The following is a 23,305-nucleotide window of genomic DNA, read 5'->3' on the forward strand; positions in this document are numbered from 1 at the left end:
CTTAAGAGATTAATTTTACTTCAAATTGCGTGGCTTATTGAGGAGAGGTGTGCTTTTTTCACTGAATAAAACAGATTTACAAAACAGAGGAGGGACCTTAAATATTTAGACTAGATACCAAAGTATAATAGACTTTTTGCTTGCCAACCATCTAGTAATGCTCTAGTAACTATCCAGATCACCTGAGTAACCCAAAATTACACCCAAGTGTGTGTGTGTTTAATGTTAATATTAATGTTAAATTCTATTGAAGTAATGAATCTGTTTTTGTGTGCATGTTTTCTATAGTGATAGACTGTGGGTCTCCTCCATCAGTCCTCCAAGCTGAGCAGCTCTCCGCCACGATCACACACTTCAACAGTGAACTCCAGTACAGCTGCAGGGAGGGATTTCAGTGGAAGGGAGGACAGAATTCTTCAGTCTGTGGTCTGGATGGAGAGTGGCACGGACCCAGTCTGGTCTGCGAAGGTAAAGTTTACGTTTGTGCTAATCAGTCTGCCAGATCTTGAATTAAGTGCAATGCACTAAAGTCAACATGAAATGATATTCACCACTCATTTTGTTTCCATAATGTGATTTCAACATGCACACACACAAATGCAGGGCTGGGTTTGACCCCTTTAGTTGAGACTGCACATTCATTGCACATTTTTACTGTCACCTGCCTGACAAATTGTAATCAATTTTACGTAGAAGTGGACTGTGGGGAGCCTCACGTTTTTCCTCAGTCAAAAACGGTTTGGAATAACATCTCACGCATGGGATCATTGGCGCTGTATGTGTGTGAGCCAAATTTTTATAACAGTGGGCGTGAGAATGTATCGGTATGTACTGCTCGTGGGACATGGAGCCGTCCTGACTTCCAATGTGAAGGTATCTGCTTCTGTTTATTATGCCCACAGAAATATGATGCTGATTCTGCAACGAATCTGTTGAGATTGTGTCTGTGTGTGTTTAGAGATACAGTGCGGTTCTCCTCCGGTCCTGCCTCATTCAGTGTTGTTCTGGAACGGTGTCAGTAAGATTGGTTCTGTGGCTCTGTATGACTGTGATGTTGGATATCGCAGTTTGGATACAGGAAATATGTCTGTGTGTGAAAGTGACGGTCAGTGGAGTAACCCAGACTATTCTTGTGAAGGTACAGAGAATCTTGTCACATTTTTTAATGTCTGAAGAAAGTTTTAAAGGAATAGTTCGCCAAAAAAATGAAAATGCTGTTATCTTTTTATTTACCTTGGTGCCATTCCAAACCTGTAATTGTGTCCAATTTTTTTAATGACTGAAGAAAGTTTTAAAGTTATAATTCACAAAAAATGAAAATGCTGTCATCATTTATTCACCGCTGTGTCATTCCAAACCCGTGTGAATTTCTTCCCTACACTCTTAAATATAAAGTTTTCAAGAGAGAGGCTTTCACAGCGATGCCTCAGAAGAACCATTTTTGGTTCCCCAAAGAACCTTTTAGTGAACAGTTCTTAAAAGAACCTTTTCTTCTTGATGTAAATAACATTTTAATAATCTAAAGAACCTTTTTTCCACCATAAAGGGATGTTAAAGGTTCTTCGTTAAACCATTGATGGCAATAAATAACCTTAATTTGAGGAAGTCTTGGCCTAATGGTTAGAGAGTCTGACTCGTAACCCAAAGGTTGCGGGTTTGAGTCTCGTACCGGCAGGAATTGGAGGTGGGGGGAGTGAATGTACAGCGCTCTCTTCCACCTTCAATACCACGACTGAGGTGCCCTTGAGCAAGGCACCGAACCCCCAACTGCTCCCCGGGCGCCACAGCAAAAAAATGGCTGCCCACTGCTCCGGGTGTGTGTTCACGGTGTGTGTGTGTTCACTGCTGTGTGTGTGCACTTTGGATGGGATAAATACAGAGCACTAATTCCGATTATGGGTCACCATACTTGGCCACATGTCACGTCATTAATTTTTAAGACTGTAGAACTCAAAATAAGTTATTTTTCAAAATATCCTCACTGTTCTTGTCCATACAATGAAAGTGAATGACTGTCAAGCTAAAAAAATGACAAAATGCACCAAACAATTATCATAAAAGTAGTCCTTAAAACTCTATATTCCAAATGTTCTAAAGACACGATTCTGCAAATCTTAATCGTTTGAGATTAAGAATTCTTAAGATTTGTATTAATTTAGCATTACATCACTTACTTACAAATGGATCTTATGCAGTGAATGGGTGCCATCAGAATGAGAGTCCAAACAGTACAATTAAGGCCAAAACATATGTTGCCATGACTTGAGTATATTCAGAAAAGTCCTGAAGCTGGTTGCCTCAAGTCTTTGAGCTTTCTCAACTTCTGATTTTTCCCAGTGCATAATTTCCACCCTAAGCAATGTAAATCCTCTTTATACTGCAGTGATTCAGTCGTAACTATTGACATGTCATTTCCTTCTCAACAGAGATTGTGTGTGGGGAGCCGACTATACTGCCCCTCACTGTACAAATATGGAATGGCAGAGTCACATTTAACAGCACTGTAACATATCACTGCAAACACGGTTACTATGCTAAACAAGGACTTAATATATCTGTGTGCGCTGAGAACGGTTACTGGACAAAACCAACTCTGTTGTGCGAAGGTAATTGTTTACATATTTTTTTAAACTCAGTTAACTTTTTATTTTTTAAATAAATTAACTGACTTTGTATGTACTGTGTAAACTGAAGACATTTTCAAGGTTTTTGTTGTTTCTTAAGAGGTGAACTGTGGAGTACCGCCCTCTCTCCCCCTCTCTGTTATGATATGGAGAGGAGACACTAAAGTTGGATCTAGTGTGTCTTATAAGTGCATTGAGGGATTTCATAATGTTAGGGAAGGAGATACGTCAGTTTGCGATTCAGAGGGAATCTGGAGTCATCCAGATTTTCTGTGTCAAGGTATATTTTTATGCTTTTTTATTTTGTAAATGGGTCATTCTCATGAAACTGCCATTTTAGTTCAATTTTAATTCAGTTTAGTTCAATAGTTCAATAACAGTGAATGTTAAAAGCTTTTTAGTTATGAAACAAATTCAGTTCAACTATAAAGCTGCTCTACAGAAGATAATAGTGTGATTATTCAGCTCAACAGGTTTTTTTTTTTTAATGGCTTCATGCATTTTCAGCAAAAATGCAAATTTTTTCAAATGAGAGGATTTGTCCCATCATGCTGTGATTTTTTTTTTTTTTTTTTGGCTTCTAATATTACAGGTGTATCCTTTCTGACAACAAATGAATCGTTCACACAATAATTTAAATTTGCTGAAAATGTACTCACCTGTAGGACATCCAAGATGTAGATTAGTCTGTTTCATCACCAGAACAGATTTGGAGAAATGTAGCATTACATCACATGCTCACCAATGGATCCTCTGCTGTGAATGGGCGCCGTCAGAATGAGAGTCCAAACAGCTGATAAAAACATCACAGTAATCCATGACTCTAATCCATCATTTATTGTCCGGTGAGGAAAAAAGCTGCATGTTTGAAATAAATAAATTCAGCATTAAGATGTTAGCTTTAAACCATCACTTTCTGGCCAAAATACAAGTCCATAATTCATAATAATGTTTCCTGCAGTGAAAAGGTCTATCCCCTGTTGTGCACTCACATCAAAATCCACCAACATATTTTGTTTTGGTTTGTTGTGGTAAGAAGTCCTTGATCTGTGCATATTTCTATCTTGATTCAGATGAGATGACTTTTTCACTGGAGAACGCAATATTATGGATTATGAAAGCAATGATTATTCTTTTTTATTACAAAACACATAGTTTTTCGCTTGACAAGACCATAATTGATGGACTGGAGTGGTGTGGATTATTGTGATGTTTTTATCAGCTGTTTGGACTCTCATTCTGATGGCACCCATTCACTGCAGAGCATCCATTGGTGAGCAAGTGATGTAATGCTACATTTCTCCAAATCTGTTCAGATGAAGAAGCAACGTGAATACATTTTCAGCATATTTACATTTTTGGTCTAACTGCTCCTTTAACGTAGACTGACCATTTCCTGAGAATGACCCATGTGCTATTTCATTGCTGTTCTCTTTAATAAGCTGATAATATGTATGCACATGTACAGTGTGTCTGTATGTGTGTTTGTTTAGAAGTAGACTGTGGCGTCCCCGTCTCACTACCTCACTCAGTTGTGTTGTGGAATAACAGCTCCAGTCTGGGCTCTGTGGCCCTCTATGTGTGTGAAGCTGGATATCGCACTGTGGGTGAAGGGAATGTGTCATTGTGTAACTCAGATGCAAAGTGGAGCAAAGTTAACATGAGATGTGAAGGTACTGACAACATTCTGTCATCATTTACTCACCTTCACGTCATTCAAAATTATGACTTGGTTTTTTTTTTTTTTTGTGGAAAGCAACATATAAGCTGTTTTACACTTTAAGGTCATCATACATAGTTTCAGGAAATAAAGAGTATGCAGTGGTCTTTATTTCTAATGCTTTACACTGGTCCCTTTGAACAGAGATAAACTGTGGGCCTCCCCCAGAATTCCCACTAACAGATATACACTGGAACAAAGCATCTACACTGGGCAGTGTGGTTCAGTACAAATGTAAATATAGACTCATACAGGAGAGTGACAAAAACATGACAACATGTACATCAGAAGGAACATGGGAAAAAGTGTCTGTAACATGTACAGGTAAACTGAACCGAATTCCTGCTATAATGATGTACACTATGTTCAAAAGTCGGTAAGATTGTTTTAAAGACTTTTTAAATAAATTAATACTTTTATTTAGCATGGATGCATTAAATTGATAAAAAAGTGAAACAAAAGACATTGATAATATAACAAAAGTTTTCTATTTCAAATAAATGCGTTCAAACAAATGGTTATTTTGAATAGTTTCCACAAAAGTATGATGCAGCACAACTGTTTTCAACATTGATAATAATAAGAAATGTTTCTTAAACAGCAAATCAGCATATTAGAATAATGCCTGAAGGATCATGTGACAGTGAAGACGGAATGATGCTTTGCATCACAGGAATATATCGAAATGTAAAATATATTCAGAAAAATGTAAAAAAAACACAATAAAAATGTAATAATTATTCACAATATTCCTGTATTTACTGTATTTTTAATCAAATAAATGCAGTGTTAAATTTATACTTTTCATGATATAGGAGTCAACGTGTGCTACATGAACTTTTAAAGTAACCTTTTTTATAATAATGGTAAAAAATGAGCAGTAGTTTTTTGTTGTTATTTTTAATAGTAGATAAGATGATAAGCCTATGCATACACAGACAGAAATAACCCGACGGCAAAGCAGTGTGAAAATGAATTGCAATTAAAATAACAGAACAAATTCAAGTGCTTATATTTTGTAGCAAATGTTCTATGTTTAGATCCACAAATTTCAGAACCATATCTGTCATTCTCTGTTTTTCTGTCTATAGCACATTGTGGTCCTGCGCCAGAGGTGCCACACGCAGCGGTAGCATGGGACAACAGCACTGCAGTGATCCACCGCTGTGTTAAAGGACACTACAGACACACAGGAAGTGACATTTCAATATGTGACATCACAGGAAATTGGCAGATTGCCACCTTGCATTGCAAAGGTACACATCCTCACTGTTCAGCACAATGGGAAACTGAACCACAGTCTCAGAAGTGTGTTTGCCAGCATAAAGTCTGGCCCAATTTGTATCTGATTTTGTGTGTTACAGAGTTGAAACTGACAATTAACGATCTGGTGGTGATTAATGAAAGATGTCTGCGCTGGAATGCAGAGAATGAGGGTTATAGGGAGAAATACACAGTGAGTATTCATTTATTAATGAAATCTAGCTATTTCTTTGCACAAGTTGTCTTCTTTAATCATAAATGAGCTTATGGATCTCATCACAGGTGACATTCGTTGGATTGCGAGACTTTGAGCAGCTGTTCAGTGACAGGAGGAAAAAGATATTCAGCTCCTCTGCCCTGTGGCCTGTTCTCTGTTTGAATCTCTTGCCTGCCACAAACTATTCTATAACCATTACAGCCGAGTCCACGCGAGCCACGTCTACAGTTACAGCAAACACTAGCATACCAGGTACAAAACAAAAGCTGCTTTCATCCTTGCACCAAAAACGTCAGTATTTACAATTCATTTTTACTTGTGAAATGTAACATTTCTGACCGAAACAGGAAAATCAGTGAAAAATATTCAGTGCAGGTCAAGTTTATCAAGATATAATGCTTTGTTTCAGTCTATATTGTTGTTGCTTATATGTAACTTACGCATTACATTAACTGCCATTAAAGGGATAGTTCACCCAAAAATGAAAATTTGATGTTTATCTGCTTACCCCCAGGGCATTTTCATTTTTGGGTGAACTATCCCTTTAAATTACTTAAATGACTTTTTTTTAGAAAGGTTGCATTATAGACCTGCCTAATGAAATGCCTATCAGTGTTCATTTTACAAAAACATACATGTTTTTATTTTTAATATTTTTTTTATTTCATAATTTTATTCATTTTTTATTTCATTTTATTATGTTTTAACATGTCTATATTTTATCTCAGTTATCTGAATACGTCAAGTTAAAATTAAACAGAAATGTTCATAAACAACACTTGCATTAAAACAGTTGGGTTTATGAGTGCTTTGCATGGCGCTTACTGATTTCCAAAACAATAACACTATTGATTTATGTACTGTCTGCTTGTATAGTGACTTGTACATTGTGTTTCTTGTGCTCTTTTAGTTCCCCCCACCCCAGATATCAAATATAGTGAGGTAGAGGCTTCATCGCCCACTCTGAAATTACGGAAATCCACCAACACACTTGACTCAATATGGTAAGGACGTTTAACATCTCTTTACATAAACTGTTAATGCCATCTGAGTACATGATTTACAGTGAGACCAGACTGAAAATGCTTCTATTTTCAATCTATTTTCTATTTGATCCCTGCTGCATATGCCGAATATATCAACTATTTGTAGATAATTCTGTATTCAGTTGCTGTGAATGATTTTTGTGTGTGTGTCTGCGTGTTCAGTATGTACCAGGTGTTTGTGATACCAGTCGAGGGCGTGATGCTGTTTGACTGCAGCTCGTCTGTAAGTCCGCGGTTCCTCGCGCAGCAGAGATGTGACGGAGGCTACGTTACGGCCCAGATACAACTCGGTGGTCTGGCCGCAGAAATCAACTTCACCATAGGGGATCAGCAGCTGTATGGAGACTTCTTCAACGCCCCTCTGGAAAATGGAAAAGACTATTATGTCATCCTCCGCACTGTGTGTCAGTGGGGAAAGGTGGGTAGATGTCTTTAAAAGACCTGTAAAATGAGTGCATTTAATACTTTTTTGATAGGTTCTCTAAGTTCTCTTTCTGTGTTTTATTTGGTAGTCTAGAACACAGTCCTGTGTGATCTGGGCTAAAGCCAGAGGTAAAGATTATAAATCTATCACTGCGTTATGCCACCTGAAAATTGTAAAAACAACAACAACGTGAAGTGGTTTGATATAAACCATTTCTCTTCTCACTTTAGGAACATCCTTCATCATGAAGATATCTGCTCTTGTAACTGTTGGATCCATAAGTGCTGTTGGCTCACTCATTGTCATGGGATACTGGTACAGCTGGTGAGACTGCATTGTGTTTTATTTTTTATTAATTGACAGGATGAAAATGTTGTGCTTTATGTCTTGTTAGCACTTTCAAATTATTTTCTTTTTTCCCCCACAGGTACTGTAAAAAGTCAAGTCCCAGATTTTTTTCTGCGCCAATCTTAACATCTTACACGGATTGATTTGTTCTGAAATAAAGCCAATCTGTTTATAAATCTGAGGAGTCAAGTTGTGTCATTATTCAGAAGCATCCTGCAATAGTATTACTGAATTTAGGACTATATTTTATTATAATGAAAACAACTAAAACACTCGAGGAAAAAAAAAAGTAAAGTACAAATAAATCAAGAAAAATAAAAAATGAAAATTACAGCTGTAAGCAGCATTCATCATGATCCAAGCATCAATAATCTGTCCTTTAGATGGCAGTGCACTACCACTATTCTTCAGTATGACAATGAAATGGTATGTCTGGAATATTAAAATATTAGTAAATGCTTTCAATTGTTAAATGCATAAAACAGCAGTATGCACACATCTCTTCATTAGATACAGGCTACTGATTTTCATGATACCATAAATTAAATTATACAATTATATTTCGCCACAGTAACAATAATTATCATAAAAATTTAATATGGAGTCTTAATTGTGGTTAATAGTGCTATTTTAGCATCATTAAGATACTTTCATAGTTTTATTAATATTTAGAATCTAATTTTTATATTTACTTTTTTGTTAAATTAATTTTTGTTCAGGTTTATTTTTATTTTTTTTTGTCATTTTTATTAGGTTATTTTATTTATTTATTTGTATGTATACAGGTTTTATTCATTTTTATTTCAGTGGGAAATAAAAATGTGAAATGTTGCCAATACTAGCTGCTGAAGTAAAATAAGTTTTTTTTTTTTTATATATATATTTTATTTCAATTTACGTTTTTTTTTTTTTAAAGTAACACATTTGGTTATGGTTTCACTTTTAGTCAACCGCAATAACCCTGGCTAATGGTGGCGGTTTTACTATGGTAAATATAGGCCTGGTATTTTGGTGGAAACTGGGATGAATTTCATAATGGAAAGTTTTTTCTTAGCAAAATTAAAATAAATAAAATGCTTAAATAATAAATAAAAATCAATCAATAAAATAGCAGTTCAAATGATGAAACAAATGTTAAATTCAATTTATTTTCATTATTTGATGAATTAATGAGGTGGGCGTGGTCGTCGCGTAGCTTCAGACAGCCTGTCAATCACTGAGAGAGCGCGCGTGTGTATTGTCTACCCTCAGACAGATTTACTTTAGATTTGTTAGTTATGTCCAGTTTTAAGTGCAAAACTGACCGGTTTAACTCTGTTGTCTAGTATGAATTAAATGAGTTTTAATTACTCTATCGCTCGTCATTTCAACAGAACCGATATTTCACGATATATTCAGCGCGATCGCTTAAGTATCGAATTGACAGGCCACATCAAAACCAGACCATTGTAAAATTTTACACAATTCCGTTTAACTGAGGGGGAAAATGTGTACTTTTTCTTGAAACTGCACTCCAATCGCGTGAAGATTATTCCACAACAAGATGTAGTTGATATCTTGTAAATTCTTAGATTTTTTGTTCATTTTTTAAGCTCCTTTGATGTGATTTCAACATGAATTCCTGTGGTCAAACCCAGCAAAGTGCCAGTTTCTTGACTGTCGGGTATAAGGGTATTGATTACATCTCTGAGGTGAGTTCCCACCACTCATCTATATAGAGAACATTATAGATTATATAGATAAGTGGTTCCCACACTGATTTCCATTAATGTATTCTGAACAATATTTTAGGTTTTACAACATTATTGAGAAGTGTTTTTAAATATAAAACGACATTAACATTATACATGCACTTTCATACAAATGCAAATATTGAACATTATACAATTATGCATGCATACAAAATAAAACAGAAAAAAGGAAAAAAAATTGGCAGTGTGTTAGTAGTATAAAAACTAGAATAAGGGTTCAATCCGATATAAAAATATCAAATAAATACGTTGTAAAGCTCACAAACTTTTAAATATTGAGATGTCATCTGTTTCAGGCCTCAGTCAGACACAGAATGATGATTGGCTTGTTAGAACTTCCAGTTCCGTTCCAGCTGGTCAGTAACATCTACCCACACAATGGACACCTGCAGGACAACGCTTATAGAGTACCATGGAGTAAGTGTGCCATGTTTGTGTTTAATTGAATATGAAATAAGTTGCTTTCATTGTATTGACGAGCGGCTTTGGTTTTAAAGTAAGGTCCTGTAGATATCTGTGTTGCTAACTAAGCCCTGGAGACTTTTTGTGATATTCAAAGATATCATAACAACGTTGACTTGTGTCATTTTTGACAGAGAACAAAACATCAGTTTGTACTCTACAAGTGACTGGGTCTGTAATGGATGATTTGAAGGCCAGCACACGTTTCAGTGACTGTTTGGAGAGGTTTGAACCGTTTCTGTAATGTCCTTTGTTACGATCGATCTCCGTTTATTTTGTATTTGTGTCTGCAGATTAAATCCCTCCTGAAGATTACATTTCTCTCAGTTGTGTTTAAATGAAAAGTCCTTCCAAAATTGAAAATTTGGTGAAAATGTATCCACCCTCAGGCCATCCAAGATGTAGATGAGTTTGTTTCTTCATCATGAAAAGATTCTGAAAAAGTTAGCATTACATGACTTGCTGGATCCTCTGCAGTGAATAGGTGCCGTCAGAATGAGAGTCCAAACAGCTGATAAAAACATCACGATAATTCACAAGTAATCCACACCACTCCAGTCCATCATAATCCATAAAAACGCTTCCTTTAGTGAAAAAGTCCATACAATGTTGTGGTCTCCCATCAAAATCCACCAACATATCTCTGTAGAACTCTTTTCACTTGTAAACAGTTCTTGATCTGTGCCTATTCCTCTCCTGATTCCGATGAGATAAATTTTTCACTGGAGAAAGTTTTGTTATGGATAGAGGACTCGTATTTTAGCTCGGAAGCAATGGGTTGAAGTTTTTATGAGCTGTTTGGACCCTCACCCATTCACTGCCATTGGTGAGTAAGTGATTTACTGCTAAATTTCTCCAAATCTGTTCTGATGGAGAAACAAACTCATCTATATCTTGGATTTCTTGGGGGTAAGTACGTTTTCAGCAAATCTTAATTTTTTTGTGAACTGTTCCTTTAAATGTAGGTTCTTCATATTGGACTGTGTTGTGTTTAGGTTTAATGTGTTGCAGACAGGAAGAGGTCAAGAGGAAGTGGTTCCCAGCTCTAACCCTGCCTCTCAGTGCAGTATTTCTACCACAGAAGCCCTCTGGCTCCTAGATGGAGTTGAGAGCAGTACCACCAGGTCACCTTGGGAAGAGAGTTTTAGTCCATGTTCACCAGATACATGCTGTGATGGTGAGAACTGGAGTATTCAGTATTATTTTGTTTATATTTTTTTGTGTAATTTCTGTATTTATTATACTGTATCACTAGATTTCTGGCTGTGATATTGTACTAAAAAGGGTAGATGTGTGCTAAAAATGCCTAAAATCATACAGCTTGCTTTCAAAGGGATTTCAAAGAGTTCTTTATATGTTCTTGGACCACAGAAGTATGAATTTTACCTTATGATGCATTCATAATGGAAAATCTAGATGTTAATCAGTCCTTTCCTTGTCTCCTAAATCTTAGATATTTCTCTGCCAGAGGAGGTGATATTCAGTGACCATCTGCAGCAGTTCAAAAGCCACCTACCTCCTTTTCAAAGGATGCTTCAGAGGCTGAACATCATGATTGTCTCGGATCCAGTTCTCAATTCATCAGTAAATCTCTTAGAAGAGGTTATTTTTAGGTACAACATAGAGCATAACATTAGGGATTAGGCATAAAAAAAATCTTCAGAATCATTCACTCATGTGAAAGTTGACTGAGAATTGAACAAATAGATGTAACCTGACTCAGAGGAAGATAGAAACCATGCCTATCCTGTGTACTATCTGTCATCTGATGCACTGAAATTATATTTTCAACTCACCCGTATTTCCTCCTCCTAGACACTGTGCTTCATATGATGCAGTTTTAGACAAGGTAACAGGTGCCACGTTTACTTTAAATGCTACAGAAGAGTTCAAAAAAGAAGCAGTGCTGAATGAAGAGGTAATCTTCAAAACGAAATCATGTTAAAGTAAATGTCTCTCTTGGTTGTGCTATTTGCAGCTAATGAAATAGTTTTGTATATTTTAAATACAGCTATGATTTCTTAACAGTCTCTGATGTTGCCTGTTGAAGTTCATATGAACTGCTTTCCAAGACAAGAGCCTAATTATTCCTTTGCACAAATGCAAGATTTTCTAAATGTCACCCGTGAACCAATAGAAGAATGTTTCCCTTTAAAAGATCTCAAAGAAGGTAAAACTTGACATATATACGTAGCAAAAAATATGCAATGCCCCCAAAGAGTATTTGGACACTTAAAAATGTCTGAATGTTATTTGCATTAGATAAATAAATATCAAAGCAAAGGTGTTTATTTTAAAGAAGAAAGAACAAGTATAAGCTAATCATTTGAATGAAAAAATTAATACATTTGTTAGGTTTTAAATAATGAAGCAATTGATGCACAAACACCAATAAATAGCTCAAAAGTGCAAATGCCATTTGCTTTTATATTTTGTTATCTAATGCAGTTACAATCAGACAGTGTGACTTTTTGGTGCCATTATAGTTTGTATAAAAGTCAATAATAATTATATTTCAATTATAATAGTCACCACTGCTGATAAACACACAGCTGAGTTGGAGGTCCTGGAAATGCCTGAAAGCTGCTTTGCTAACATCACCTTCAAGGAGCCACAATCTCCAGGTATGGGAAATTGTTTTTCATATTTAATCACAATCAAATAGTGGTTCCTGCTGTAGATTACTTTTCTAATCTCCATTGACTTCAAAACCTTTCATTCCAGTTGCTTCGAGGTCTTATGCTGAGATGGAATTAGACCTGCTTCTTTCACCATCTAGTCATACGCTGTGTCTACCAGACCTGTGTATGTCCAGCAGACTGTCAGCTGAGATTCTGTCACCAGTTTATAAGCAGTGAGTTTGTTGTTTTTGTTATAACAGGGAGAGAAGGCTGTAAATATTTGGTGCATTCAAAATGGTGGAATGGGTGGTTGATTGCGATTTTTTAACGTTAGTGTGTAATGTTGCTGTTTGAGCATAAACAATATCTGCAAAGTTACAACACTGAAAAGTCCATGCAAACAGAGGTATCTCTTTTAATGTCTTTTAAAATTATGGCAGTTTAATGCCTACAAAAACGGCTCGTAGGGACTACAACGAGTTACTTCTGGGGTTTGTGACGTCACAACCCCAGATAAACCCCGCCCTCGGGAAAAGGCAGCAAAGGGGGCGAGGCCATGTTGTGCTGCTTTAGAGAAGAGGAAGAGAAAACTAGGGGTGCACGTAAAAATCTATTCATATATGAATCGCAATTCTGTGCAACTTCTAACGATTCTAATGGATTCACAAGTTTCAAAATCAATGTTCTAAAGCAGCGGTTCTCAATCCTGTTCCTCGCGTCGCCCTGCTCTGCATCTCTCTCTCTCTCTTATCTCGTTCAGATCATCAGCTCAGCTCCAACAATGAACTGTTCCATTTATAAACTTCTTTTCAGAAAGCTATGAGAAGCGTTATACATGGACGCGTGTGCGATTGCCGTACTGTATTAAAGCTTTAATCAGGATAAAACTATATTAAAAGCTAACAGAAGTAGTAGCATTTACAAATAACAGCGTATATAAAAGTATGAGACAACAACAAACAAAAAACATACCATTAAGAGCCATGGTTGCACAGGTTCTGCGCGATCCTCTTCACTAATATTCTCTGCTTCTCAATCGGGCTCCAATTGATAAGCAATATAGACGACGCCATTGTTTACAATACCGGAGCACATGCCACTGAGGTGAGGGGCGGGTCGATTAGACGCGCACTAGTGGCGGTTCAGCCAATCACAGCACACTGGACCAGCTAACCAATCTGAGCCCATTACATATTTCTGAGGGAGGGGCTTCCTAAAAGCAGGAAATGATCAGCGCGTTTATAGGAGAAGGGACAGAGCGGTGTGGAATAAAGGTAAATTATGTGAACTTTATAAAAACAGGAACTCATCGGAGCATTCAAAGGGGAAGGGACTTTATTCAACATATTTGTAGAATAAAGGTAAATTATGTGAAAATAATAAGTTTTTTTTTTAAACGAAGCATTAACACATGTTAGACTGCACCCCATAAACACAATCAAGCCTAGAGAAAAACCAGTCAACCACACCTTTAAGACATCTAGTACAGGCTTGTTGTCACTTGTACATTTGTTTTCATTCTTTGAGTCAACATGAAATGGCATTTACAACCAATTTTCTTCTTTGATACAGATACAGTGTGTGCCATTGTAAAAACTGTAAATCTATTCCTCACAACTTCGTTTTCGTCCATGTTAAATTCAATATGGTGTCTAACCTGATTAAGGTCTATAAAGTAAATAGGCTCAATTTTATTTTCATGTTGACTTAAGGATCAATGAAAACGCCGCTCATAATAATAAAATATATGATAAAGTAAATAATATGTAATGTACTTTTCCTAGGCATTTCATGTCAGACAGTGATTGTGAAAATATGGAAAAAGCTGTTTGGATGGCAGAGAAACATCCCCATTGTGTGGCTCGATTTTTACTTGCTGGTAATGTGTAGAAAATAATGTGAGAAACTTGGTGTGCATCCATAGAAGTGTGTTTATTTACTAAAAACATTCACACAAATATTCCTATCTTGGCCATTTTGTTCTTTAGTCAAGTATTAATGGCTAGACAAAAGTTTTTTTTTATTTTTTTTAGAGCCCTTAAACGCCATTGTGTTTTTGTACAGAACCACAGGTAGCTAAGCCATTGGTCCACATTCAGTCACTCCCAGAGCTTCTTACACTCCTGAAGGTGGAGATGGAACAGGATGCAGAACCCAAAGACAATATGGGCCAGTTTCACCTCACTGGCAGTACAGTGATGCTTCCTGAAAACGTCTTCAGAAATCTCTCCATCTATACTGAGAAAATGTCCACAGAAGACTGTAAGAGAGCTGTGAGAAAGCCACATGTGGATGAAACATTCTCACCACTGTCTATTGTGAAAATAGATGGTAAGACAGAATGCAATAATACTTTTTTTTTTTATATATATATTTTATTTATGGTTTTAAGATTTTGTTAGAATGAAATACTACTCTTAAGTTCTGTATACTAATGTTGTGTTTTTACAGAGTTGCTGAGTAAGTGTGCTTCAAATGCAGGTGAGCTTTTTAAGTTTCTCTCATCATTTCATTCAGATACAACCTAAATATATATTTTCCAGTCATGATTGTTTGCTAAATAAGGCAGACACTGTTATTGCTCATACCTGAAGTTTGAACAAACAAAATTGGAAAATGGAAAGTCTAGAAATGCTGTTGTGTTAACTGTTAACCATAGAGGAATATCATTTAAGTAAGGTTACTTCTCTGATGGCAAAACTGAATTTTGATGAGCATAAGAGACTTCTATCAAAAACATTAAAAAAAAATCCAAACAAACAAAAGCATTGTTCCAAAAGCATTGCAGTGTTAACTAGAGCCCGACCGATATATCGTTTTGCCGATATTATCAGCCGATATGTGCCTGTTGCCAATATATCGGTATCGGCGAATATGCCGCCGATATGAACATTTTTTTTACATTTAGCCCCCGGGGTTCGGGAGTTACGGGTGGTTAAATTCACAGTCCGGCGCCGACCGATCAAGCGATCCCGGGGGGCTACCGACGCACGGAGGGTGGCGTTCGAGAGGGCTCCTCGAGCTGAAGGGATCCCCCGAATTTGGTGGAGATCCGCCGGCACGTTCGCGAGATAGTGACACCAGTCAACACTTTCACTTCAGTAAGGACTTGTTCAGGCAGCAGCATTCAAGCATTGTCTTATTCGACCGTAAGTGCCCTGCGAAGTGGGGCGTTACATTCAACACAACACTCTAATCTACACGTTACATTCAAAGGGCATTAAAGTGCGCGAGACGTGAATTTATATTGTATTTATTTACAGAGGTATATTATGTCACACTTCACACTTCTCTAGTAAGTTTTGTCTGTGTGTGAAGACAGTAGCGCAAATCCATGAATGAATGTTTCGAAGTGAAATAAACTTTAACGGAATAAAGTTGAATGGAATTTAATTGAATTAAAGTTGAATAAACTTCAACTTTACTGTTCAGTGCACTGATGTCAGACTCATTTCGGATAATAAAGTTTATTGTTAAATGCCCTGCGTCCATTACGTATCTCTGTCATGTCATTATAATTGTTTGATCACCACATTTGAGTGATCATTGCAAAAAATGTTTATGTATATATATTCTGTTTATGTATATACTGTATTCTATATATAGTACCAGTCAAATGTGTGGACACACGAATGGGAAAGTGTCCAAACTTTTGACTGGTACTGTACAATAATATACACAAAGAATATCGGCCGATATATCGATATCGGCCTTTTTTACCCCCTAATATCGGTATCGGTATCGGCCCCAAAAAACCCATATCGGTCAGGCTCTAGTGTTAACTTGATTTTAGTGTGAGTAAATCACTTACTAACCTTTTTTTGTGTAAATATGTATATATAGAGAAAAAGAAAACAACAACTTTTCAGCTCAAATAATACAATATAAGTTTCAATATAAGTGCTGTTTATTGAGCACAACTTGTACCAAACATGGACTATTCCTTTAATCTTTGTGGGGGAAAAAAGAGCCATATATAAATGTTATTTTGGTTTCTCAGCACTGCCACCTTCAGGTCGTCCCACTGCAGTTCACCTTTCCCAGAGTAAACCACTGCAGTCAGCTGTACCTACACAGGTGGATAGAGGTACGACTGTGAAGTTCTTTATAATGGAGTCTCACCAACAAGACAGTTCTACAATGACAACAACCAGAGGAGACTGTAAAGCTGCAGAGATAAAACAACACAAGTCTAGTCCAGCAGAAAGATGCTCTGGGAATTCTTCCATAAGTCCTTCAGAACAGCAACCCATCCTCTCTAAAGTGATTGAGATTTCTAAGTCTTCTCCACTGAAGCCCAGTGTTAAATATATTGAAGTGATATCCAATATACAAACACTTCCTAAGCAGTCAGAACAGAGAAGAGAAGATATGATCTCTAAATCATCTCCATTATCCAACTGTTTGAGAGGCAGAAAGAGAAATAATTCTGTAGTTCTCTCTCATGAAGACCTGAACCCTTTGTCGTCTTTTCTGACATTAAGAACAAAGTTGCAGAAAAAATGTCCAATGCAAAAACCTCAGCGGAGCAGTCCAACATCTGCAGGTAGAGTGAGAGAATTAATAGTGTTTATTGCAACTTTTCTTCCTTATTGTAACATATATCCAAGTGAAATGACTTTTGAGCAAAAAAAAATGTAGGTAGGAGCTTGATTTTGTCCATCGGGATTTCATGTTGTAAGGAACAACAGAATGTTTGGAGGACCTTCCTGACATATTTTGTTGTTAGTTATACACTGACTGAAACATAAGTATCTTATTCCGTCTAATAGTTGAATTTCTTTCAGAGGTAAATGTGAGTCAGAATTCTACAGGAAAAGCCTTGCTAGAGAACAGAATAAAAACAGCGAATCACATCTCAGAAACACAAAGCAGTGTCATTGCTGCTGAGACGAGCTTTCCCCGTGAAGAGAAACAAGAGGCCATCAGCAAGACTGTATACGTCCACGCCACAGGTATCATCATTGCCTTCAGATCTTCAATATTGTATAAAAATGATTGTAAGCACAAAATACATGTTTTTTTGTTCATTCATAATCATTTATTTGTTTGGTTTGAGTAATGAATCGCCATATTTCTGTATTTATTCCTGTAGAGTGTCAAAGAGATGCATATAGGGAGCTGCAGGCGTTGGCTCTGCCCTCTCTGAGTAAAATGCAGGAGCTGGGCATCTCTGCTTTGAACAACAGAGACTTTGGTACTCTGTCTTCTGAACTCACAAGATTCCTCGTAAAGCAGCAAGAGAGAATGCTTCGGACAGAACAGAGTCAGAGGAGACACCTTCTCACACATTATAACTAACAATGCACAGAACAATGTGAAATAGCCAAAGATCATTACATGATGGTTTTTGCAGAGAAACGTTTTGTGTTATTTTTGTGGCAGATGGGAACAGTGGGCTTAATGAAATGACACTTCTACATATTCTGGTCACGCTGAAGGAACATGTTCTTCTCACATGTGACCTCAGCACAGCCACTGGTAAATATCTGAGAAAAAACACTCATGTCTCATAGAAAATGGTCTTAATATTGCTGAGAGGAAAATTATTATTTTTTTTAATAATCAAAAAGCATGTCTAATCAAATGAGTTCATGAAACTGTTTTGAGTTTCTTTGCCCAATAGGGCCCTATGAAATGTTTTTTTTTTTTTCTGCATTGTCTGTTGTAATTTTTCTGGATTTATGATTCAGTACAAAATCATGATCAAAAACAGTGGCAATCAAATGAAGGCATAAAACATCAATTTAATCTTTTAAAATGTCATAAAATGAACTGGCAAACAAAGTACTGCACAACAGATATTTACTGTTTGAATTAAAACGGGGAAGAAAAATTGTGTAAAATTCCTTCAAACTTTTTAATAATAGTAATATTACTATTATTATTATTGGAAAAGTACTTTCTACCCTACCTTTTGCTTTATTAATATAAATTATGCCAAATTCTGTGACATTGCTGTCTGGCATAAACAGATCTCATTTGTGTTTTAATCCTTATAGTGTAGCTCACACGCCTGTAAAATCTTCCTTTGTTTAGATTACCTGGCTAATGTGAAGGATTCCTGTGCTCTGAGCTGTCTGGATGAGCTGTTGAGAAAGTTTGAGGTGCTGCATTATCTGAGTCAGAAGAGACAAGAACCCAATCCTAAACTTCTGGAGCTCCAGGAGCAAATCAACACATGGATGAATTCCCATTCTAACCACAACATTAAAGTGAGATTTACAGAGTTTAAACTAAATTATAACACAGCATTATGTAAAGTTGAACTTTATTTGCATATATACAGTACACTCACATGAACCAATATATACTATATAGCAAATCTCAGTGTAAAATATGTTATCGAATATAAGGCATGATATTATAAATATTAACATCATGATTCTGAAAGCTGAAAAATGTGTGTTGTAAAAAGCACTATAGAAATAAAATTTACTTGACTAAGCGTACTTTTCAAACAAAGCAGATTTTGCAGAATGTGAGTGTTTAATGATTGTTGTTGAATGTGAGCAGGTTCTAGTTTTGACAGTGAACCGTGTAAACACAGAGTTGCTTGTAGCTCTCAACCAGGCACGAGGTGAGTTAACTTTTCAAGAACCCTACAGATTTTATAAGACGGGTACTATGTGGTGATTGTCCTGTCTAATTCTGTGTGTGTGTGTGTGTTTAGGAAACTCTGTGTCTGAAGTCATCCCCAATGAAGGAAAGAGTAAAGTTGTGAGCAGAGAAGTGATGGACAGGTGTATAGATCTTCTTTTTTTTATTTCTAATACAGGAAGTCTGTATATGGTCTGATTTAATGTATTATCTATTGTCTGTCTCCTCTCTCCTCAGACTCTCCTGCAGTAGGTGTCTTGTTGTGTGCAGTCAGCACGTTGGTCCTGACTTCCCGTGGCAGAGTTTCAGCATGGTGTTTGAGCTTCAACCTGTGGGTCACTCACCCTTCGGCAGTGTGTGTTCAGAGAGAAACGTCAACTTTATCTCCTTCTCCACTGCAGTGCCTGAATCCAGTCAGTCCAACAAACCTAATGCTCACATGATATTGATGTTTAATTGACAGTTATGTGGAGCAGGTTTCAGGTTTAGTTCTCAACTTCACGCTGCAGAAATAGAATCCAAGTGTTTGGTAAAATGTCCTGTTGCTTGTTATGGCCGTGGGAACAAAAAATTAGCATGCAAGGTATATAGTTCATATATTTGAACAGCATTCAAACACAATGTTAAACATTTGCAAGTACATAGTGTATTTTGACTGATAAAATATCAAAATAAGGATGATTAGTTCAATGATAATCCTGTTTACTTTTCAGTGTTGGAATATTTTGCATTTTTGTGTTTGGTTATTTGAATCATTCATTTGCAGATTTCTCAGAAGAATCTATTTCTGCATCATATCTGGACACCATTCCATTTGTGTTGCTCGTCACTGATGGTTTACTGAGATGCTTAAAGATGCAACGCACACTGGAGACAATGTGAGTTACTCAATAGTTTCTGCCAACTACTTCGTCAGTTTTAAAAAGTAGGCAAAATTAGGTGGTTAGCGTGTGAAGTCTGACACATTGAGATGTGGAGCTTTTGCAATAGTAGAAATATATATATTTTGTATATTCTCTCTCTCTCTCTCTCTCTCTATATACCACAATTGCATGGTTCACCACCACTAAGCTTTGACAGCTCTTTTAGTCTTGATTTAAAATCTACAAACGGAAACATTTGATTGAGAATAGTTTGCAACAACGCTTATAAACGCAATGAGGCTGTAATAGTGGAATAGAAAGATGGTGAGTTTCCCTCGTTTAATGTGCACTTAAAACCTCTGTAGTCCCATATAGCCACATTTTAGCAACCACATTTAAAAAAATATCTCGAGTAGGGTATTACTGATGTGTTTTATGTCACTAAATAAATTGTGAAAATATGTTGGGCTGTTAAGCACAGACCTTATTTCAGGCATATAACCAAAAACCCATTCGGATACCTAATTGACTTTGGAACAGTGGAACTGGAAGTGGCCTAAATCAAGGAAACAAAATTGTTTCCTTGTTTTAGGACCCATTCTTGCAGCATTCTATTCTTGCATTCAAAACTATGTATATATAATGTATATACTTTAAAAAATAAAGGTCCCAAAGGGGTTTTTGCAGTGATGCCATAGAAGAACCATTTTTGGTTCACTTTTCAATGAACAGTTTTTAAATGATAGTTTTTTTTTTTAGCGTGAAGAACATTTTAAGCATCAAAAGAATCCTATTTTTCACTATATAGAACCTGTTGTGGAATGGAAAGATTCCACGGATGTTAAAGGTTTCATTTATTGTTAAGAGTGTATGCTGATGTACAAAAACTGTTGTTGGCAGGTACAATATGGTTCTGCTGGAGAGGAAACACTCTCCATCTGCACTGCAGCTGGGTGGAACCCATTATGATGTCATCACTGTGGACGAGAACACCGCCATCCTCATCCAGGTGACGCTCTATATACACACTTGCTCTACCATTCACAAAGTGACCCTGAACGTGTAAATCCTGTGTGTCTGTGTTCAGGAGCTGAGTGAGTTGGACATGAGGATTGGAGTGGCGTCTGAGCGTGTCGTCATGAGACTCACAGTCCTCTCTCTGCAGTTCAGCCACTGCTGGGTCATTCTGCACTGCACTGAGAACCACAGGGCACTGTCAGTTTGAAATACATTTACATCTGTCTGATCATGTTAACAATCACCCTGCATTATATTTGCTGGGTGAAATCCAATACTTGTTTTCTTAGTAATTCCAAAAATTGTCCTGTTTTGCTCTAGCACTTTATCGCAGTGTATGATGCATTTCATAGCATGTTTGCTTTTGGCAACCATTTGTAAATTGAAGACGTCTTGTATTATCCCATAAAATCCCATAATCCCATAAATTTGTTTTATTTCCTGTTTTTCCCCACTTTTAAGGATTTCCAGTAACATTTATATCAATCTGCTTCATATCTACTCTGCATCTGTGTTGTTTGGAAACAAGTCTGAGAAGTTTGATGTCAAGGTATTTTCTTACTCATTTATTTCAATTAACGATAACAGACCTCAAAACAAATGTCAGTGTTTTTAAAGGTTATGCCAAGGTCAGATGTAATATTTCCTGTTGAATGCTCTATTAAAAAGTATTTAGCATTCAAAGTCTGTGTACATTTTTAGATCATGGCATATGTATGTGTTTTAGGTGTTACTGGTGTGTGAGGAAGAAGAGATAGCCAGCTACATCTATAAGATCTCCTTACATACGCTGATGAACTCAGAGAGAGATGGATTGAGCTGGTTGGATAGAGACTGGCTCAGTGTGCAGCCCACAGAGGTACATGACAGGTCTAAAATGTTTCTAGCACCAAAAAAAAAAAAAAACTTTAAAATGTAAAGTGTTTGCAACCAAATGTTATATATATATATAATTCTTTTAAGTTAAAATATACCTAAGATTAAAAAAAATATTTAAAGAAAAGAACTGCAGTGTCTCTAATTTTTGTCAACCGTGACAGATATTAATTAAATACTTATAAAATCTGTTGATTTCATAGTCATTCTTCAGTCTGAATAAGTCACACAAAAACACACAAGCTCCCGTGTTTATTATTATTTTTTTTTTTAATTTGAGATATTTTTCTTCTTTGTCAAATCAAATATTTTTCAGTAACTCAAACTGTAAAGAAAAAAGTTTGAAATCTGTAGAAAATTCTCTTATTTTAAGTAGGTCCAAGCAGTTGCTAGTAACACCAGAAAAACTATTTTCTGTAGTTAATATGTGTGTGTTAAATGGAAAAATGTAAACAACTGTCTACCTCACCAGATTTTCTTCAGTAGATGGAGTTAAAAGTTTAATATTTTTCTGTGTTCAATTCAACTATGCATTAATGTGTGTTTGTTTTAGGCAGAGCATTGCCTTCTGCAGTTTCCCTGCATTAATCCTCTGGTTGCTCAACTGATGTTGAGAAGAGCTCCATCACTGCAGTGGCTGCTGGGAGCTTCTTTCTCTGAGCTGCAGGAAATGTTCCCACAGATCCCTCACAAAGTCATTAAGGTAGTACTAGTTTCACTAGTATTCAAGATCAAACTATCACAGGGTACACTGTTGGTTAATAAAGCTTGTTGACATGTTCACACTCTCTTTGTTTTTCCGCAGCTCTTTAGTGACATCACAGCTGAGTCCAATGTCAAAAAGAGTGAGACTACACACTTCTCAAACATAAACAGCCGAACTCACTCTCCCTTTTGGGAACAGGATCCTGTTAAACCACAGATACAGCTGGAGGATAAGATGCCGCCTAGCCAGTTTACAGAGCTGATTTGTCAGTCTTAGTGTTTTAAAGAAGACAAATTATTTGAACCTCTCAAACAGGATCCAAAATGAACACTCGCCAAGCACTAAATGTGAAAATAAAATAGCTTTGGTAATAATATATATATATATATGAAAAAAAAATCTAATTTATGACTACATTATAAACAATAACTTTTATTGTTGTGTGAATCCTGATACCATTCAAGTAATATGTAAGACTTTTAAAATACTTTTATTCAGCAAGGATATATTAAATTAAAAGATATTTATAATGTCATAAAAGATTTGTATTTCAAACAAATGCTGTTCTTTTTAACTTTTTATTCAAAGAATCCTAAGAGAAAAATACAACACTGCTTAATAATAATTTTAATAAGAACCATTATTAATAATTGAGTACCAATAATAATTGAGCCACAAATCAGCATATTAAAAGGATTTCTGTAGGGAGTAAGGATGCTGAAAATTAAGCTTTGTATCACAGGAATAAATTACATTTTAATATATAT

General features: G+C 36.3%; 2 protein-coding genes across 4 annotated transcripts in view; both read left to right on the top strand.

Annotated features, from left to right (window-relative positions):
• Positions 1-7,803, top strand: part of susd1 (sushi domain containing 1) — a gene marked incomplete at its 5' end in the record, with an annotated part of 11,102 nt that extends 3,299 nt beyond the window's left edge. The window contains 15 exons of the mRNA XM_016507972.1: positions 289-468; positions 694-873; positions 959-1,138; positions 2,427-2,606; positions 2,725-2,904; positions 4,118-4,297; positions 4,489-4,668; positions 5,436-5,600; positions 5,709-5,800; positions 5,890-6,076; positions 6,735-6,828; positions 7,033-7,288; positions 7,383-7,422; positions 7,525-7,618; positions 7,722-7,803. Coding sequence (XP_016363458.1) covers positions 289-468; positions 694-873; positions 959-1,138; positions 2,427-2,606; positions 2,725-2,904; positions 4,118-4,297; positions 4,489-4,668; positions 5,436-5,600; positions 5,709-5,800; positions 5,890-6,076; positions 6,735-6,828; positions 7,033-7,288; positions 7,383-7,422; positions 7,525-7,618; positions 7,722-7,785 — 2,252 coding nt within the window. The remainder of the gene's footprint in view (positions 1-288; positions 469-693; positions 874-958; positions 1,139-2,426; positions 2,607-2,724; positions 2,905-4,117; positions 4,298-4,488; positions 4,669-5,435; positions 5,601-5,708; positions 5,801-5,889; positions 6,077-6,734; positions 6,829-7,032; positions 7,289-7,382; positions 7,423-7,524; positions 7,619-7,721) is intronic.
• A 1,072-nt stretch (positions 7,804-8,875) lies between these two features.
• Positions 8,876-23,305, top strand: part of shoc1 (shortage in chiasmata 1) — a 16,068-nt gene continuing 1,638 nt past the window's right edge. For 2 of the 3 annotated variants that reach the window (XM_016507193.1, XM_016507202.1), the window contains exons 1-27: positions 8,876-9,333; positions 9,690-9,810; positions 9,990-10,080; positions 10,851-11,032; positions 11,309-11,468; positions 11,671-11,773; positions 11,884-12,025; positions 12,384-12,479; positions 12,580-12,709; positions 14,261-14,355; positions 14,541-14,807; positions 14,928-14,957; positions 16,477-17,022; positions 17,264-17,431; positions 17,572-17,742; positions 17,862-17,957; positions 18,516-18,691; positions 18,993-19,056; positions 19,150-19,219; positions 19,314-19,489; positions 19,843-19,954; positions 20,840-20,948; positions 21,027-21,154; positions 21,419-21,506; positions 21,684-21,815; positions 22,386-22,535; positions 22,638-22,767. In XM_016507193.1, the coding sequence (XP_016362679.1) occupies positions 9,256-9,333; positions 9,690-9,810; positions 9,990-10,080; positions 10,851-11,032; positions 11,309-11,468; positions 11,671-11,773; positions 11,884-12,025; positions 12,384-12,479; positions 12,580-12,709; positions 14,261-14,355; positions 14,541-14,807; positions 14,928-14,957; positions 16,477-17,022; positions 17,264-17,431; positions 17,572-17,742; positions 17,862-17,957; positions 18,516-18,691; positions 18,993-19,056; positions 19,150-19,219; positions 19,314-19,489; positions 19,843-19,954; positions 20,840-20,948; positions 21,027-21,154; positions 21,419-21,506; positions 21,684-21,815; positions 22,386-22,535; positions 22,638-22,767 (3,811 nt within the window). In that variant the 5' untranslated portion in view covers positions 8,876-9,255. Of the gene's footprint in view, positions 9,334-9,689; positions 9,811-9,989; positions 10,081-10,850; positions 11,033-11,308; positions 11,469-11,670; positions 11,774-11,883; positions 12,026-12,383; positions 12,480-12,579; positions 12,710-14,260; positions 14,356-14,540; positions 14,808-14,927; positions 14,958-16,476; positions 17,023-17,263; positions 17,432-17,571; positions 17,743-17,861; positions 17,958-18,515; positions 18,692-18,992; positions 19,057-19,149; positions 19,220-19,313; positions 19,490-19,842; positions 19,955-20,839; positions 20,949-21,026; positions 21,155-21,418; positions 21,507-21,683; positions 21,816-22,385; positions 22,536-22,637; positions 22,804-23,305 lie in introns of all 3 variants that reach the window. The other variant, XM_016507184.1, reaches the window with a different exon arrangement.

The sequence above is a fragment of the Sinocyclocheilus anshuiensis genome, unplaced genomic scaffold (assembly GCF_001515605.1).
Source record: "Sinocyclocheilus anshuiensis isolate Anshui unplaced genomic scaffold, SAMN03320099.WGS_v1.1 scaffold117, whole genome shotgun sequence".
In the NCBI taxonomy this organism is placed as follows: Eukaryota; Metazoa; Chordata; class Actinopteri; order Cypriniformes; family Cyprinidae; genus Sinocyclocheilus; species Sinocyclocheilus anshuiensis.